Source organism: Trachypithecus francoisi, unplaced genomic scaffold (genome assembly GCF_009764315.1).
Source record: "Trachypithecus francoisi isolate TF-2019V2 unplaced genomic scaffold, Tfra_2.0 Lachesis_group4, whole genome shotgun sequence".
NCBI lineage: Eukaryota > Metazoa > Chordata > Mammalia > Primates > Cercopithecidae > Trachypithecus > Trachypithecus francoisi.
Window position 1 is genome coordinate 11,966,901 of NW_022681469.1, and position 16,793 is coordinate 11,983,693.

At 35.1% G+C, this 16,793-nt stretch overlaps 1 protein-coding gene across 1 annotated transcript in view; it reads right to left on the bottom strand.

The window, feature by feature from the left end:
- The window catches only part of CNTNAP2 (contactin associated protein 2), a 2,313,133-nt gene that overhangs the window by 1,336,749 nt on the left and 959,591 nt on the right, over positions 1 to 16,793 (bottom strand). The window contains exon 5 of the mRNA XM_033192342.1: positions 6,924 to 7,127. Coding sequence (XP_033048233.1) covers positions 6,924 to 7,127 — 204 coding nt within the window. The remainder of the gene's footprint in view (positions 1 to 6,923; positions 7,128 to 16,793) is intronic.

A 16,793-nucleotide genomic window follows, 5' to 3' on the forward strand; every position in this document is an offset into this window, starting at 1 on the left:
AGTAAGATACTCCATGAGAAGATCATCCCCAAGACACATAATCATCAGATTCTCTGAGGTTGAAATGAAAGAAAAAATGTTAAAGGCATCCAGAGAGAAAGGCCAAAAGGTCAGGTCACCCACAAAGGGAAGCCCATCAGACTAACAGTGGATCTCTCAGCAGAAACCCTACAATCTAGAAGAGATTGGGGGCCAATATTCAATATTCTTAAAGAAAAGAATTTCCAACCCAGAACTTCACTCAAACTAAGCTTCAGAAGCGAAGGAGAAATAAGATCCTTTTCAGACAAGAAAATGCTGAGGGAATTTGTTACCACCAGACCTGCCTTGCAAGAGCTCCTGAAGGAAGCACTAAATATAAAAAGGAAAACCCATTATGAGCCACTACAGAAATACACCAAAATACACAGACCAGTGACACTATGAAGCAACTGCATAAACAAGTCTGCAAACTAACCAGCTAGCATCATGATGACAGAATCAAATCCACACACAACAATACTAGCCTTAAATGTAAAAGGGCTAAATGACCCAATTAAAAGACACAGAGACAAGCTGGATAAAGAGTCAAGACCCAATAGTATGCTGTCTTTACGAGACCCATCTCGCATGCAAACATGCACATAGGCTCAAAATAAAGGGATGGAGAAAAATTTACGAAGCAAATGGAAAACAGAAAAAAGCAGGGGTTGCAATCATAGTTTCTGACAAAACAGACTTTAAACCACTAAAAATCAAAAAACACAAAGAAGGGCATTAAATAATGGTAAAAGGTTAAATTCAACAAGAAGAGTTAACTGTCATAAATATATATGCACCCAGTACTGGAGCACCCAGATTCATAAAGCAAGTTCTTAGAGGTCTTCAAAGAGACTTAGATCCCCACACAATAAAAATGGGAGACTTTAATAGCCCACTGATAATATTAGACAGATCGTCGAGGCAGAAAATTAACAAAGACATCCAACTTCAACTCAGCTTTGGATCAAGTAGACCTGATAGATATATACAGAATTCTCCACCCCAAAACACCAGAATATGCATACTTCTCATCACCACATGGCACTTACTCTAACATTGATGATATAATTGAAAGTAAAACACTCCACCGCAAATGAAAAAGAACCAAAATCATAACAAAGAGTCTCTCAGACCACAGCACAATCAAATTAGAACTCAAGATTAAGAAATTCACTTAAAACCACACAACTAGATGGAAACTGAACAACCTGCTCCTTAGTGACTCTTGGGTGAATAATAAAACTAAAGGAGGAATCAAGATTTTCTTTGAAACTAATGAGAACAAAGATACAAAGTACCAGAATCTCTGGGATGCAGCTAAAACTGTGTTAAGAGGGAAATTTATGGCCCTCAATGCCCACATCAAACAGCTAGAAATATCTTAAGTTAGCAACCTAACATCACAACTAAAAGTACTAGAGAACCAAGAGCAAACAAATCCCAAAGCTAGCAGAAGATAAGAAATAACCAAGATCAGAGCTAAACTGAAGGAATACAGAGACACAAAAAACATCCTTCAAAAGAAACACAAAAGTCAATGAATCCAGGAGCTGGTTACTATGAGCTGGTTCTGTGTCCCCACCCAAATCTCATCTTGAATTGTAATCCAATTTATAATCCCCATGTGTTGGGGAAGGGACTTCATGGGAAGTGATGAGATTATGTGGGTGGTTCCCCCTTGCTGTTCTCATCATAGTGAGTGAGTTCTCATGACATCTGATGGTTTTATAAAGGGCTTTCCCTGACTTCACTCTGCACTTCTCTCTCCTGCTGCCATGTGAAGAAGGATGTGTTTGCTTCCCTTTCAGCCATGATTGTAAGTTTCCTGAGGCCTCTCCAGTCATGTGAAACTGTAAGTCAATTAAAACTCTTTCATTTATAAATTACCCAGTCTTGGGCAGTTCTCTATAGGATTGTGAGAATGGACTAATACACTGCTTTTTTGAAATAATTAATAAAATAGATAGACCATTAGCTAGACTAATAAAGAAGAAAAGAGTGAAGTTTCAAATAAACACAACCAGAAATGACAAGGGGGCATCACCACTGACCCCACAGAAATACATTTGTATTTCCCTATAGAAATATGTTTATAGTTCTCTATACTTTTTATATTATTCTCTGTACCATCAGAAAATACTATAAACACTTCTATGCACATGAACTAGAAAATCGAGAAGAAATGGATAAATTTCTGGACACATTTACCCTTCCAAGACTACAGCAGAAAGAAATTGATTCCCTAAGCTAGACCAATAATCACTTCAGAAAATGAGGCAGTAATAAATAGCCTACCAATCAAAAGAGCCTAGGACCAAACAGACTCACAGCTGAGTTCTACCAGAGGTCCAAAGAAGAGCTGATACCATTCCTATTTAAACTATTCCAAAAAATTTAAAAGGAAGGACTCCTCTCTAACACATTCTATGAGGCCAAAACCTGGCAGAGACACAACAACAACAACAACAACCAAAACTTCACTCCAATATTTCTGATGAACATCCATGCAAAAATCCTCAGCAAGGTACTGGCAATCTGAATCCAGCAGCACATCAAAAAGTGTATCTGCTACAATCAAGTAGGCTTCATCCCTGAGATGCAAGGTTGGTTCAGTGTACACAAATCAAGAAATGTGATTAATCACATAAATAGATATAAAGACAAAAACCACATGATTATCTCAGTAGATGCAGAAAAGTTCTTCAATGAAATTTAACATCCCTTCATATTAAACACTCTCAGTTAACTAGGTTTTGAAGGAATATACCTCAAAATAATAAGAGTCATCTATGACAAACCCACAGCTAGTATCATACTGAATGGGGAAAAGCTGGAAGCATTCCCCTTGAAAACTGGCACAAGACAAGGAAGCCTTCTCTCACCGTGACTATTCAACATAGTATTGGCTATCCTGACCAGGGCAATCAGTCAAGAGAAAGAAATAAAGGGTATTCAAATAGGAAGAGAGGAAATCAGATTATCTTTGCAGATGTCATGATCCTATACCTAGAAAACCTCATCATCTTAGCCCAAAAGATTCTTAAGCTGATATGCAACATCAGAAAAGTCTTAGGATACAAAATCAATGTGCAAAAATCACAAGCATTCCTATGAACCAACAACAAGCAATCAGAGAGTCAAATTACGAATGAACCACCCTTCACAATTACTGAAAATAACATGAAATACCTAGGACACAGCTAACAAGGGAAGTGAAGGACCTTGTCAAGAGCTACAAACCTCTGCTCAAAGAAATCAGAGATGACATAAATAAATGGAAAAACATTCCATGCTCATGGATAGGAAGGATAGGAATAATCAACATCATGAAAATGGCCATATTGTCAAAAACTACACAGATGCAATGTTACTCTCATAAAACTACCATTAACATTCTTCAGAGAATTTCTTAAAAATTATTTTAAAATTTACATGAAACCCAAAAAGGGCCTAATGGCCAACACAATCCTAAGTAAAAAGAACAAAGCTGTAGGCATCACACTACCCAACTTCAAACTATACTGCAAGGCCACAGTAACAAAAACAGCATGGTACTTGTGTGAACAGACACCTAGACCAATGGGACAGAGTGTAGAACTCAGAAATAAGACCATACACCTACAACCATCTGATCTTCAACAAACCTGACAAAAACAAACAACTGGGAAAGGATTTCTCATTGAATAAATGGAGATGGGGGAGAACTGGCTAGTCATATGCAGAAAACTGAAACTGGACCCCTTCCTTACACCATATATAAAATCAACTCAAGCTGAATTAAAGACTTAAACATAAAACCAAAAATTATAAAAACTGTAGAAGAAAATCTAGGCAATACCATTCAGGACATGGGCAAAGGCAAAGATTTCATGATGGAGATACCAAAAGAATTGCAACAAAAGCAAAAATTGATAAATGGGATATAATTAAACTAAAGAGCTTCTGCACAGTAAAAGAAACTATCATCAGAGTGAACAGACAAACTACAGAACGGGAAACAAGTTTTGCAATCTATCCATCTGAAAAAGGTCTAATATGCAGCTTCTACAAGGAACTTAAACAAATTTACAAGATAAAAACAAACAACCCCATTAAAATGTGGGCAAAGTACATGAACAGATAGTTCTCAAAGAAAGATATGCATGTGGCCAACAAGCAGGGAATAAAAAGCTCTACATCCCTGATCATTAGAGAAATGAAAATCAAAACTGCAATGAGATATCATCTCAAAATGATTATTATTAAAAAGTCAAAAAAACAACAGATACTGGTAAAGCTGCAGAGAAAAAGGAAAGCTTTTATGCTGATGGTGGGAGGGTAAATTAGTTCAATCATTGTGGAGGACAGTGTGAAGACTCCTCAAAGATCTAGAGGCAGAAATACCATTTGATCCAGCATTTCCATTACTGGGTATAAAACCCAAAAGAATATAAGTCATTCTATTATAAAGACACATGCGCACATATGTCCATTGCAGCACTATTTACAATAGCAAAGTCATGAACTCAACCTAAATGCCCATCAATGATAGACTGGACAAAGAAAATGTGGCACATATACACCATGGAATACTATGTAGCCATAAAAAGAAATAAGATCTTGTCCTTTGTAGGATATGGATGGAGCTAGAGGCTATTGTCCTCAGCAAACTAATGTAGGAACAGAAAGCCAAATACCACATGTTCTCACTTATAATTGAGAGCTGAATGATGAGAACACATAAACACATGGAGAGGAAAAACACACACTGGGGCCTGTCAGAGGGTTGGGTGGGGAGGAAGGACAGCATCAGGAAGAATAGCTAATGTAAGCTGGCCTTAATACCTAGGTGATAGGATGATCTGTACAGACAACCATCACGGAACACGTTTACCTACGTAACAAAGTTGCACATCCTTCACATGCACCCATGAACTTAAATTTAAAAAAAGAGAAAGAGGTACCATTACTTTGCCAAAACTATAATTTTGAATGCCAGTAACAATATTGCAGATCTTGACTTTAGCTTTAAGTAAATCCTAGCTACATCATCAACATACAGACCTACATTGTTATTGTCCATTAAAAAACAACAACAGGTTCAGGAATGGTGGCTCATACTTGTAATCTCAGCACTTTGGGAGGTCAAGGCAGGCAGATCATTTGAGGTCAGGAGTTTGAAACCAACCTGGCCAACATGGTGAAACCCTCTCTCTACTAAAAATACAAAAATTAGCCAGGCATGGTGGGGGGAGCATGTAACCCTAGCTACTCAGGAGGCTGAGGCAGGAGTATCACTTGAGCCCGGGAGGCAGAGGTGGCAGTGAGCAGAGATCATGCCACTGAACTCCAGCCTGGGTGACAGGGTGAGACTCTGACTCGAAAATAAGTTAATAAACAAATGAAAAATAATAAAAAATAAAAACAACAACAAACGCACATAAAACAATAACTTCTTTAAATTCAGATGTTTCAGCAGCCAACATTTCATTTCTCTGTGTTCTTTCTCTCTAGTTAACTGTAGTCAAAATACTTAATTACGCCTTTCATTCTTTCTTTACCTAGAAAATTTGTCTTTTCTATTCCACTGAATGGAAATTAACAGTAACCTCCATGCTATTAAGCCCAATATTTGCCTCTCTGTCTTCATCTTACGTGACATTTAGAGGAATTCAACAGTTGACAACCACTTTTGTGTCCTTGATTTCTGTGATACTACACTTTCTTCATTTTCTCCTACTCACTATTCACGACTACTTAGTCTGCATTTTAGTCTTCTCAATCTCGTATCCCAACTTCCATAATAGAAAGTTCTACTTAGATGTTTAATAAGCAGAATTAACCATGTCCAAACTGATCTCTAGAGTTCCTCCTAAAGTCTTCTCTATTTCTGAAAATGACACTAATGTCCATTTGGTGCTGAAACCCAAATCCTAGGGCTCATTCTTTATTTCTACTCTTTTCTTCTTACGCTATATTCAACCCATCATACGTCATGCTGAATGTACCACTAAAATAATTTCCTTAATTGAAATATTTCTCTGCATCTCCCCTGATAACCATCTCATACAAGCAGTACTATCTCTTACCCAAACTATGCAGAAGTTCTGCTGCGACTCTCATATCTACACAAGTAATTCTTGAAGTCTCAATGCACTTGTTAAAAATAAGATGATAAAGCCACACAGTTTAATGCGTTCCAACAGCTTCCTATTCTTAAAAATAATATCTAAACAATTTGGCATGTCCTGCAGGATCCCACAGGATTTGGGCAATTTCCACCTCTTGGATTTCATCTTCTGTCTTAATAACCCACAGCATTTATGCACAGCGGCATCCTTCCTGTTTCTTGAGCATGCTTTTTGTCTTCAATGTTCTCTTCCTATGTAATCCCATTTCTCTCATGTTTTCATGGCTAGTTCCTTTTCATCACTCAGATCTCATCTTAAATATTTTCTCCTTAGAGCAGGCTTTCGTCACTACACATTCCAATATTGGCTCTGTTGCCTTTGAACAGGACATATTAACCTATTCCCCTTATCATATTAATCTTCTCAACTGGTTCATATTTATTATTTGAAGTCATTCATTTTTGCTTAGTTGTTTTAAAATAAGAATAATAAATGCTATATTGTCTGATACCTCCATTAGGTCATGAACTTAATGAGCTTAAGGATTTTGTCTACTTGTTCCCTGCTATAGGCCAAAGACTAGTATAGCACCTTGTATAGCAGAGGTGTTTAATAAATATTTTTTGAATGAATAGGTATTTCATTATATACCAACTGTTATACATTAAGAATGAATTGACAACATAATATGAGCTCTTTTTATAATTTACATTTAAAGAATTGAGCAACATGAACGTTTTCCTAATGGGAACATCCATAATGAAAAGAATAGTACTGAGAATCAGAACATACCTAAGTTTAAACTGAGGACCAGCTTGGCTTTTTTCAGTTCCAAGGTAATGTAATCTCCTTGCTGTCCTTCTCCGTGCAAGATTACTCCTTCACTTTCAGACGTTTTAAATTTCAAGGCAATGACATCTTTCAGTGTTTTCATCTTCTTGTTTCTGAATCTATATGGTAATACAACATGGCCATCAAAGTTGATAACATCAGCCCCTAAAACAAACAAACAAAAAAATGAGTTTAGTCACCTATGTTACCATCCACTTCCAATAGGTGTCTGCAAAGAATAAATGAGAATTAAATAAGTGTTTTTTTTTTTTGAGATGGAGTCTCGCTCTGTCGCCCAGGCTGGAATGCAGTGGATTAAATAAGTGTTTTTCTTGAAAAATTGACAGTCCTCTGTTTTTATTCTATTCCTTCTTTTGATTTACTGTGTTGTTTTTTAAAGGAGATTTTATGGAGAGTATTGATAAAAATGCTCATAAAAGCTCTATCAGTTGAACATTTTACTTTAATTACAAAATTAGTAATCTAAATTCAATGGGTTATATGCTTCAAATCTTAACTTAGGAATCTAGAGTTTAGTCCAAAATAGTAAAATTTTTAAATCTCTAACAGATTAATAAATGTTTTATTCCTTAATAATTCCTCATGATTTTAAGTATATATTTTATTCAAAAAGTTGCTTTCTTTGATGTAAGAATGAAGGCACTTGGAATGTGATCTTTTATGCTATTCTCATTTTTTTTAATGGTTTTTATATTTCACCACAATTTTAGTAAACCTTGTTGTAGTATTCAGAGTTTACAACCAACTTAATTTTCAGAAACTTCTTAACATTTATTCTTAGGAATCAGTCTGTCTCAAATTTCTTATTACTTCCTTGCATTTGGAATGGAGAATTGGGCACCATTGTTTGTTTTTTCTCTACGTTGGACACAGATATCTCCACTTATCCATATATGAGTTTGAAGAACAAATAACCAGCATATACTATGACTCCAGCAGCTCTAATTTTAGTTTTAGGCGAATATATTAAAATGAGGAAAGTGTGTAAACTTTTCTTTAAAAAAATGTGAAATTTTGTCACTATGATCCGAAATATGTGATTGTGAGGATCCATTTTATAACTACTATTTATTTCACACCAGAAATAAAAATGAGATGATATTATTTATTAGGCACTATTGGTCAATGCATTCTCAATTCATGGGATGATTCAAAAATGCAATGTAACCATTCAGATCAAATATTGAGTTCAAATAGAAGCTTCGTTACCATGATCAAATCTTCATTGTTAAAAATATTTTCAATAGACTATTTCAGTAAGCTTTTCATTTTTAAATCATAAAAAGCGTAGTCAAATGGAACAGCTCTAATAACTTTAGAATTACAAGCCTGGAGAAAGCTAGCCTCTAGGTTTTGGGCAAGGTCTGGTTAAAGAACTCCAGAGGGAGACATTGGAGAAAAATAATAGCCAGTTTAAAGCCTGTCAGAGAAATATTTTCTCATTTCATGTTCTAGTTCTCTGGCACTTGTTTACTTCAATCACCACCAGAAACACTTTGGTTTGCCTTGTAAGTGGAGCATACCACTAAATAAATCCCTATGGTGGCCACAGTAGAGATGTAGAGCTGCCAGAACCACATCCACTCTTTGTTTGTGTTGAGTTTACCTCATTCTATGAAGTGAATTGTTGTGAATACAGTCACTTTGAATATTACTTAAAATGAAATCTAAGCTTGCCTTTCAAATCATTGATGGCTTTCACGTACTTTGAAAATATGTATGCTAGTATCTCAAATATTTATGCTTTTAAATAAGTTTGTACAATGTTATATTATAAAGCATTCAGAAAAAATATGACTTTAAACTTTAAGTTTTAATTCTTATAATCAGCTCTTTATTGCCCATAAAAAGACTTTCTTAATCAACAGAATTCTGTTCTCTGAGACTGTGAATCACAGAGGTTTATTTTAATATGAGGGAAAAAATCAACTGTTAAATTTTGGCTTCTGCTAACACTGCAAAGGCAATTAGACTTTAGCTTAATCATATATACTGTCACAGCTGAATTTCAATGGCAGTATCTTTATCATCTGCAATGAGAAATAAAGGAGAGAAAAAAAGGAATTCGATTTTCAGATTCCAACTTGAACTTATAATCCAGCAGTTGATAGATACTTTTTGTCTTGAAAAGTGAATAAAAGAAACACAGATGAGAGTAAATTCTGAACTCTAGACAGTAGTTTTGCAGTCAATTTCCTATCAGTGACAGTTAAATAATAGACACATCATTGTTTTAAACACCTTCAGCATATTTTAATTGATATAACATATTTCTAATTCATCTCTCAGGAAGTAAATGTTCCCTGAGCTTGTATTCAGGGAAGAAGAATCACCTCCTCTATGCTTTCTTCTAAATCAAAACACATTTAATTCTAGGTACAGAATACTGATTTATGAAAATGTTAATGCATTTCTGTCTTACTTTTAGAGCAACGAGAAAATGTGACAGAAAGTTTGAAGATGGCTTATTTTTTTCAGACAATCCTAAGATATTAATAAAAACAGGAAGGAAAGCTATTCATGTAGACCAAGTCTCACTTTACAAATAAATGGTAAGTAGTCAGGGTCAGCTGGGAAACAAAATGCTCTGTAAGGTAGATTCTCCACAGAGAAAAACAAAAAGTTTCAACATATTTTCCCATCTATCTAGCCATCTATCTAAAACAAAATTAAAAGTTGTTTTCTATGAATGGGTTAAATGCTTCCAAAATATCAGCATGTCCTCTTGTGGATATAAGCTCAGAACTGGCTTAAAAATTATAAAATTTCTAGGAATAATCTATGATATTTACACTTTAACACACACCATGTACTTTTTAAAAAGTCTAGGATATTCTAAAATAATGTAAAGAACATCCATCACAGTTTAGCTCTGTTTCCTACAAAAATAGATTAAAATTTCATTTGATACCTAATAATGCATTGTGCTTATTTGGGGACAAGCCACGTTTTTCTTCTATTATCCTGATTGCTTATCACTCCCTAGAATTAAGTTTTCTATGCAGTGATTAAATATGTATGGTTGAACTGTTTAAGCAATCTGAACAATAACGGCTAGTCAAAAAGTGAATGCAAAATCATAGTGTTTTCACAATTTTGTTCCTAACAATAGCTCAGCAAGCTGGTAATATGCCCAGTTCATCAAATCATCATGGTAGAAAGGGCTTTTTCAAAAACATTTTATTGTTCCTTAGTCTTCACTTTCTAACTTTGAATAAGATAACTTGAAGAAGTGTTTACCATATAAAGATTTTAATATTAAAATTTTAAGTTTATTTAATATTTTAATTTTAAAAGATAACTTTGCTATATATTTTATTACAAACTATGTCTATAGCTCAAAAGAAATTAACAATACAGAAATATAGAAAGTAGAAAGTGAATCCCAACCACAAAAGTTCACCAATGTTAATGGGTACTTAATTGGTGCATATCCTACATTTTATATATTTACCTAAATATCCAACTATCTAAGGTATGGAATAATTCATATGTATCTATATTTAAAGATATAGCTAGATATATCTTTATCTACAGATATAGATATATATTTATATATAGATACAGATATAGATACATACCTCAGATACAGATAGATATAGATAGATAGATCTATCTATAGCTATCTATATATAGACTTTTAAAAAGTACATGGTGTGTGTTAAAGTGTAAATATCATAGATTATTCCTAGAAATTTTATAATTTTTAAGCCAGTTCTGAGCTTATATCCACAAGAGGACATGCTGATATTTTGGAAGCATTTAACCCATTCATAGAAAACAACTTTTAATTTTGTTTTAGATAGATGGCTAGATAGATGGGAAAATATGTTGAAACTTTTTGTTTTTCTCTGTGGAGAATCTACCTTACAGATATAGCTATAGATAGATCTAGCTATCTATATATCTGAGGGAGGAAGGGAGAAGAATAAGGAGAGTGGGGGGGAGAGAGGGAGAATTTCATTTCATTTAGTCATGGTTCAAATTGTACACTAATAATTTGAGTTTGGGGTGATATAATATCTATAGTACAGGGAAATTGCATGTTTTAGTTAATTAAAATGTTTTATTAATCTTCATAAAAGGCCCTTATAAAAGTAAGAATATATAATGTGAAACTGTAGTCTATTTATCTGAAAAAATTAAAAAGTATTTGCATATAGCATACCAACAAATAAGTATTCAAGAGTCACTTTTAATACCGCTTCCCTATAAAATTTTTTCAGTTACTTTTACAGGGGATCTGAAAGAAACAAAAAGGTTTAAAGAAAAAAAATTAAACAGGCATTATTTCATCTTTTTTCTGAAATAACTAATGATAATATACTATTTGTGATTATTTTAAATTGCATATAAAGAATCTTTATGTATGTGCACAGATACACACATGGATAATACTGTATATAGTTTGTGTTTGGTTTTTGTTACCGTACATTTTTTAAATCTTATTTCATAATTTTGTTTTCTAAAACAGGATTTTGATTAGCTAAAAAGGTACCCTCATTTCAGTGTCCAAGTTCTTCAATGAAAATTTTGTTGGAAGTTTGTTTTTATTCTCATAAATAAACCTTTTATTTTGGAAAAAGTTTAGATTTAGAGAAAAGCTGAAAAGGTAGTTGGAAAGACAGGGTTCTCATACCTTTTACCCAGCTTCCTCTAATATTAACATTTTACATAACCTGGTACATTTGTCCACATGAAAATACTATCTTAAGTAAAGTGGTATTCCCTCAAATACAGATTATACTTGGATTTCACCAGGGTTTCACTAAGGGTTTTTTGCTGCTGTTCTAGGACTCAATCCAGGATCTCTCATTGCATTTAGTTATGATGCCTCCCTAGTCACTTCTAATCTGTGACAGTATCCAATTCTTTCCTTGTCTTTCATAACTTTGATCCTCTAGAGGAGCACCAGCCGGGTATTTTGTAGCATCTTTCTCAGTTTGGATTTTTCTGATGTTTTCTTAGGACTAGACTGCATTATTGATATTTTGGGAGAATATCACAGAGTTGTGGAAGCATGTATCTCAAATATATACACTATTTATTTTTCAATTATATAATACTTCAATAAAGGTAAAAAATTATATAGGTTTTTAATTAGAGAAAAAAGGAAACAAAATGAAAGACATTCTTTTATAAAAAAACTAAAAACTAGTAAATTTGGAACTTTAAATTTTGTGAAAGCATATATATTTCACAAATACATATAAAGCATGTAAATCTAAAAAAAAAGTAAAAATGTATATTAACCAGTTAGTACAGAATCTAATATTACATAGTTCACACTAATAAATACCAAATCACTTCGAGAGTTTGAAATGTATTTTATTTCTGAAACTGAAGTTTAAAAATACTAGAAGACAGAATTTGTTTATTTTGCAAATTTCACACAGATGCAAATCTGTGTATTATTTTTATTGTCAGATGTCAAAATTTTAGATACATTGATCATTCTTCACAAAAAGTTTGACTGCCAACTTCATCTCCTCTCTATTCACCCAGCTTTATTCATTTTTATAGCATTTATCTCTACCTGATACATTGACATTTGTATATTTACAGCCTATCTCCTCTGAGACTTTCTTTTGTTCCATTCTAAAGCCCAGCACTTAAAACAGTGCCTGAAAAACAGTGAATGTTCATTAACTATTTGTTTAATGTTTGAATGTTGTCACTCATATTTCTATTAATTGGATTAAGGTACAATAAACACTGTTATTTCATACTTCATTAAAAAATTAGGATCACTAGATTGGAAGAAGTTTCAAGAATCTCGCTGATCCATCTTGGTGCTACAACTACAAATATACCTGAGGTTTCAATAGTCAGATAAAAACATTGGTAATATTAGGCTACTTTTGGGGAGCTGTGGTGGTGGGCAAGAATGTATTCCATTATTTTAAATTGACTCAGTCCTAGAACAGACACAACTCTTGTGGACTCAATCTCATTCCATCTACACATTGCTTTGATCTGAATACTTTCTTTCTCCTAACCCACTGCCTTTCTTTTTTTCAATGCATCTGTGATATAAACCTAAATAGTTAAAATAGATTTCAAAATGTCGGTATAGCTAATGTAGAGTAATAGCAGCAAATGACCTTTTTCCTCATCCTTTAAAAATGATCTAGAGATAGAATCTGAAATCATTTCTACTTTGGGGAAAATGGAACAAAACAAAAAACCTCAAGGCTCTTCTTTCCTGCAGGCCAGCATCTCACAGTTTTTGCAATATTTCAGCTTAAAATATGTTGCTTTGCCCTTCAGTGCTTGATATCCCCTAGGACAATGATAACAGTATCAAAAGACTCTGATTTCATTTCTGCATACCATTTAGATTCCAATCCAGTAACTTGGAAGGCTGATCCACATGCATGTTTCACAGGCATATCTCACTCTGCCTGCTCAACATATAACTATTTCTCTGAGCCCCACTACTTTTATTATATCCACTATCCAGTCACTCAAGCCAGAGATCTGAAACTTTCTTGAGCTTCTTTTTTTTCTTTTTCCTTTTTGCCTACCCACATTTAGCGAGTTCCGAGACTTGTGAAATATAGAGCTTTGTGCAGTGACAGTATCATAGCCAGTCAGTTTATCTGAGGTGCAATGATTGTTAATTGAAATTTGATATTTCACTTTGATATTTTTAAAACTCATAGTATACTTTTGTATGTACTACCATAAGCCCACCATTACCTCACATGTTGCCTATTGTACTAACATTGTTAAGTGATCAACTCTCGTCCATTGGTCTTATTTCTCTTAAATCCAACTGATATGAACAGGAGACAAGAGGGTGGTTCCCTGGCAAAGGCCTCGCCTTCAAGCCTGCAAACTGTGGTGCTAAATGAGAACAGTTATCCTGTTTTCCTGTCCAACTGTTGCTTTTTTCAGAACCAACCTGGCCCGCCGTGCTCCCCATCCTATACTCATAAAAACCCCAAATGCCAGGTTCCATGAACAGATAAGCGGTAGAACAGAAAAGCAGCACAGCAGAGAAGGAGAGAAGAGAGGAAGCGTCCAAACACCAAGAGGAGTTTTGCTGGGGAAAGTCAGAGAGGAGACTGGCCGTGGGATGGTTGAACTCCAGGGGAAGATCATCTTCCCACTCCATCCCCTTTCCAGCTCCCCATCCATCCTGCTGAGAGCCACCTCCATCACTCAGTAAAATCCCCGCATTCCCCTTCCTTCAAGTCCATGTGACCTGATTCTTCCTGAATGCCAGACAAGAACCTGTGTACCAAGATGACAGGGTATAAAAGGCTGTCACCCTGAATCTCCACTGAACTGGTTAACACTTAGCCATCCACAGATGGCAAAGCTAAAAGAGTTACTGAAACACCCCCAGACACGGCCGTGGAGCCAGAGCCCAAAAGCGCTTGCTCCAGCTCACCTGCATGTTCCTCCTCCCAAAAGGGGTTTTTGCTGAGCAAAGGAGCCACACTCCTGTTGCAAGTACCACGAAGGGGTCCAGGGGACTCTCCTGTCTTAAAACCATCACACAGAAGCTAGAAAGACCTTTTTGAACTAAACTCTTTCCCAAAAAGATCAAAAGCCAGGTTCTTCAGTGAGGCCTATACCACCCTCCATGATATAGCTCCTGCCTTCCCATTCAGGCTCATTTTTAGTGCCATCTTTCTTTTTATGTGCTTGTGATGGTAAACGGATTGAATTCCTCACAAACTTCACACCTTTCCTTGGGCTATGATCACTTTCCTCAATGAGCTGTCATTTTTTCTGAGTTCTAGTTTACTTTTAGGCATCTTCCAAGCCTCAGATAAGCCTCACCACTAGAAAGTTTGCCTGTGTGAAACAGCCTTGGTCTATTGTCCCCTAGCTCCTTGCATACTTTTATCATTTTACTTCTCGTGTTATATTGAATTTATCTTCTTTTGGGTGTGATTTTTCCTGTGGACTTGAAGCTCTTTTAGGATACAGGCTTTGGATTGTTCTGTTTTGGATTCCTGGCAACATCAACATTTCCTGACCGAACTGATGGAAACATCATTTAGGTTTGAAACTATGCAAAAGGAGAATTCCACTGTGGTATTATTTCCCCTCTAAACTATGCCTGTGATGATGCAGTTTACTTCCTAAGAGTGCAGACTTATACATGATTTAATGCTATATAACTCTTACAACTATGAGTGTCCGATATGAATAAATGGTTGTAAGCATAACATGCTTTTATTATACTTACACTGGAGTTATTTGTTTGTAAGTCAAAGGCCAAAACATTGAACTCCTGTATGAGTTTAAATACAGAATGTATAATTTCCTTTGAATTAAATGCATTAATGAGAAACTTGCATATTCTAAAATTAAAGTCACTAAGTTTTAAACACCTTTTAGAGCAATCATTGTATGCTAACCTGAAATAGTTATTGATTTTGAGAGGCAAGATCAATTGACTCCCACATATTTTATTTTTAATTTTTGAATTACTCCACAAAAAATGTATATATGATAAGTGAATGGCTGGTTATCTAGTTGGCCCATTGAATCACACACACACACACAAAACAGACACAGGAAAATATTAATAACTTTTTAAAGTTATAGCATTAGATACCACATTATTCAACATGAAAAGACAAAAAAGCCCACTGAGGTACCCTATGCCTCCCAAAATGGACATGCACACACACACACACCCCTCTCCACACACACACAAAAACACAATCACACACCTATATTCTGTCCTTCCTCTCAACCACTCATTACCCACAAGATATCAGAAAATCGGAGTGGTCTATTTCTAAGCAGGGTTATAACTCTCATATATCTAATAATGCAGAAATAATAAGCAATTTCTGAAAATTAGCACATAATCTATTTGTAGGAAATCCATGTGGAAGCTGTTTTTATTTATTTTTGTAAATCCAAAAGTCAAATAAATTAGATTTGCCTTCTCTGTGATAATATTGCTGTTTACTGAGAATAGCTCTACAATGTTGACCACACAAAATCTAGTGATTTTGCTAGTGAAAAGACTACCTAGAATTATAAATCCTAAGTAAATGCTACACAGATGAGGCAAGAAACCAGACATCAAGAAATTCCTCAGAATGTCTTTTGATTTAAATTATTCCCAACATTTATTTTGGAATTTTAAAAATCTTCTATTCAGTTCACCTTCTAGTTCCATTTAAAATATCATCGTCAGTGTTCTGTCCAAATTTTGATACTACATAGATTAAAGATAGCAGTTTAGTTACAAATGGTGATAAGGAACTTGTTTTGAGGCACTCTTTTCATAGTAATTTATATAGCATTGAGGAAAAAATCAATTATCCCTATGAGTAAAGGGAGGCTGGTAGCTGTGAAGGGTGGGAGCGGGGGTAATGGCAGCCAGCTGTGTCATTTCTTGGAGCTGCCATGGCTTTAATTTCCCCTCTGTCCTGACCATGTATTTTAATCTCTGTGCTTCAATGCTTTGACATCTGGGTCTTGCTGACCCTAGAGGGACTGCCCTTCCCAGGGTTAGCCCATTTCTAGAGATGGTAAGCACACTTTCCAAATATAAAACAACCAATACAGAGTCCACACCCCAACTGCTTCCTTTATCCAGCTTTCTCTCTTCTGGACCATGATCCATCTTCCCTATTCATCCCAGAATCAGGTACAAGACAACTAGGATCAGCCTCTACACCCTAGAGCCCACTGGAATAATTATTCCAGCTAGCCAGACCTAACCCTGCTTACCCTGCTGCACCTATTCCTTCCCATGGAAACTACAATAAAGGATCTTGCCTACAGTTTTTGCTTCCCCTCTGCCTCCCGATAGACCTGGTGCTTCCCTGA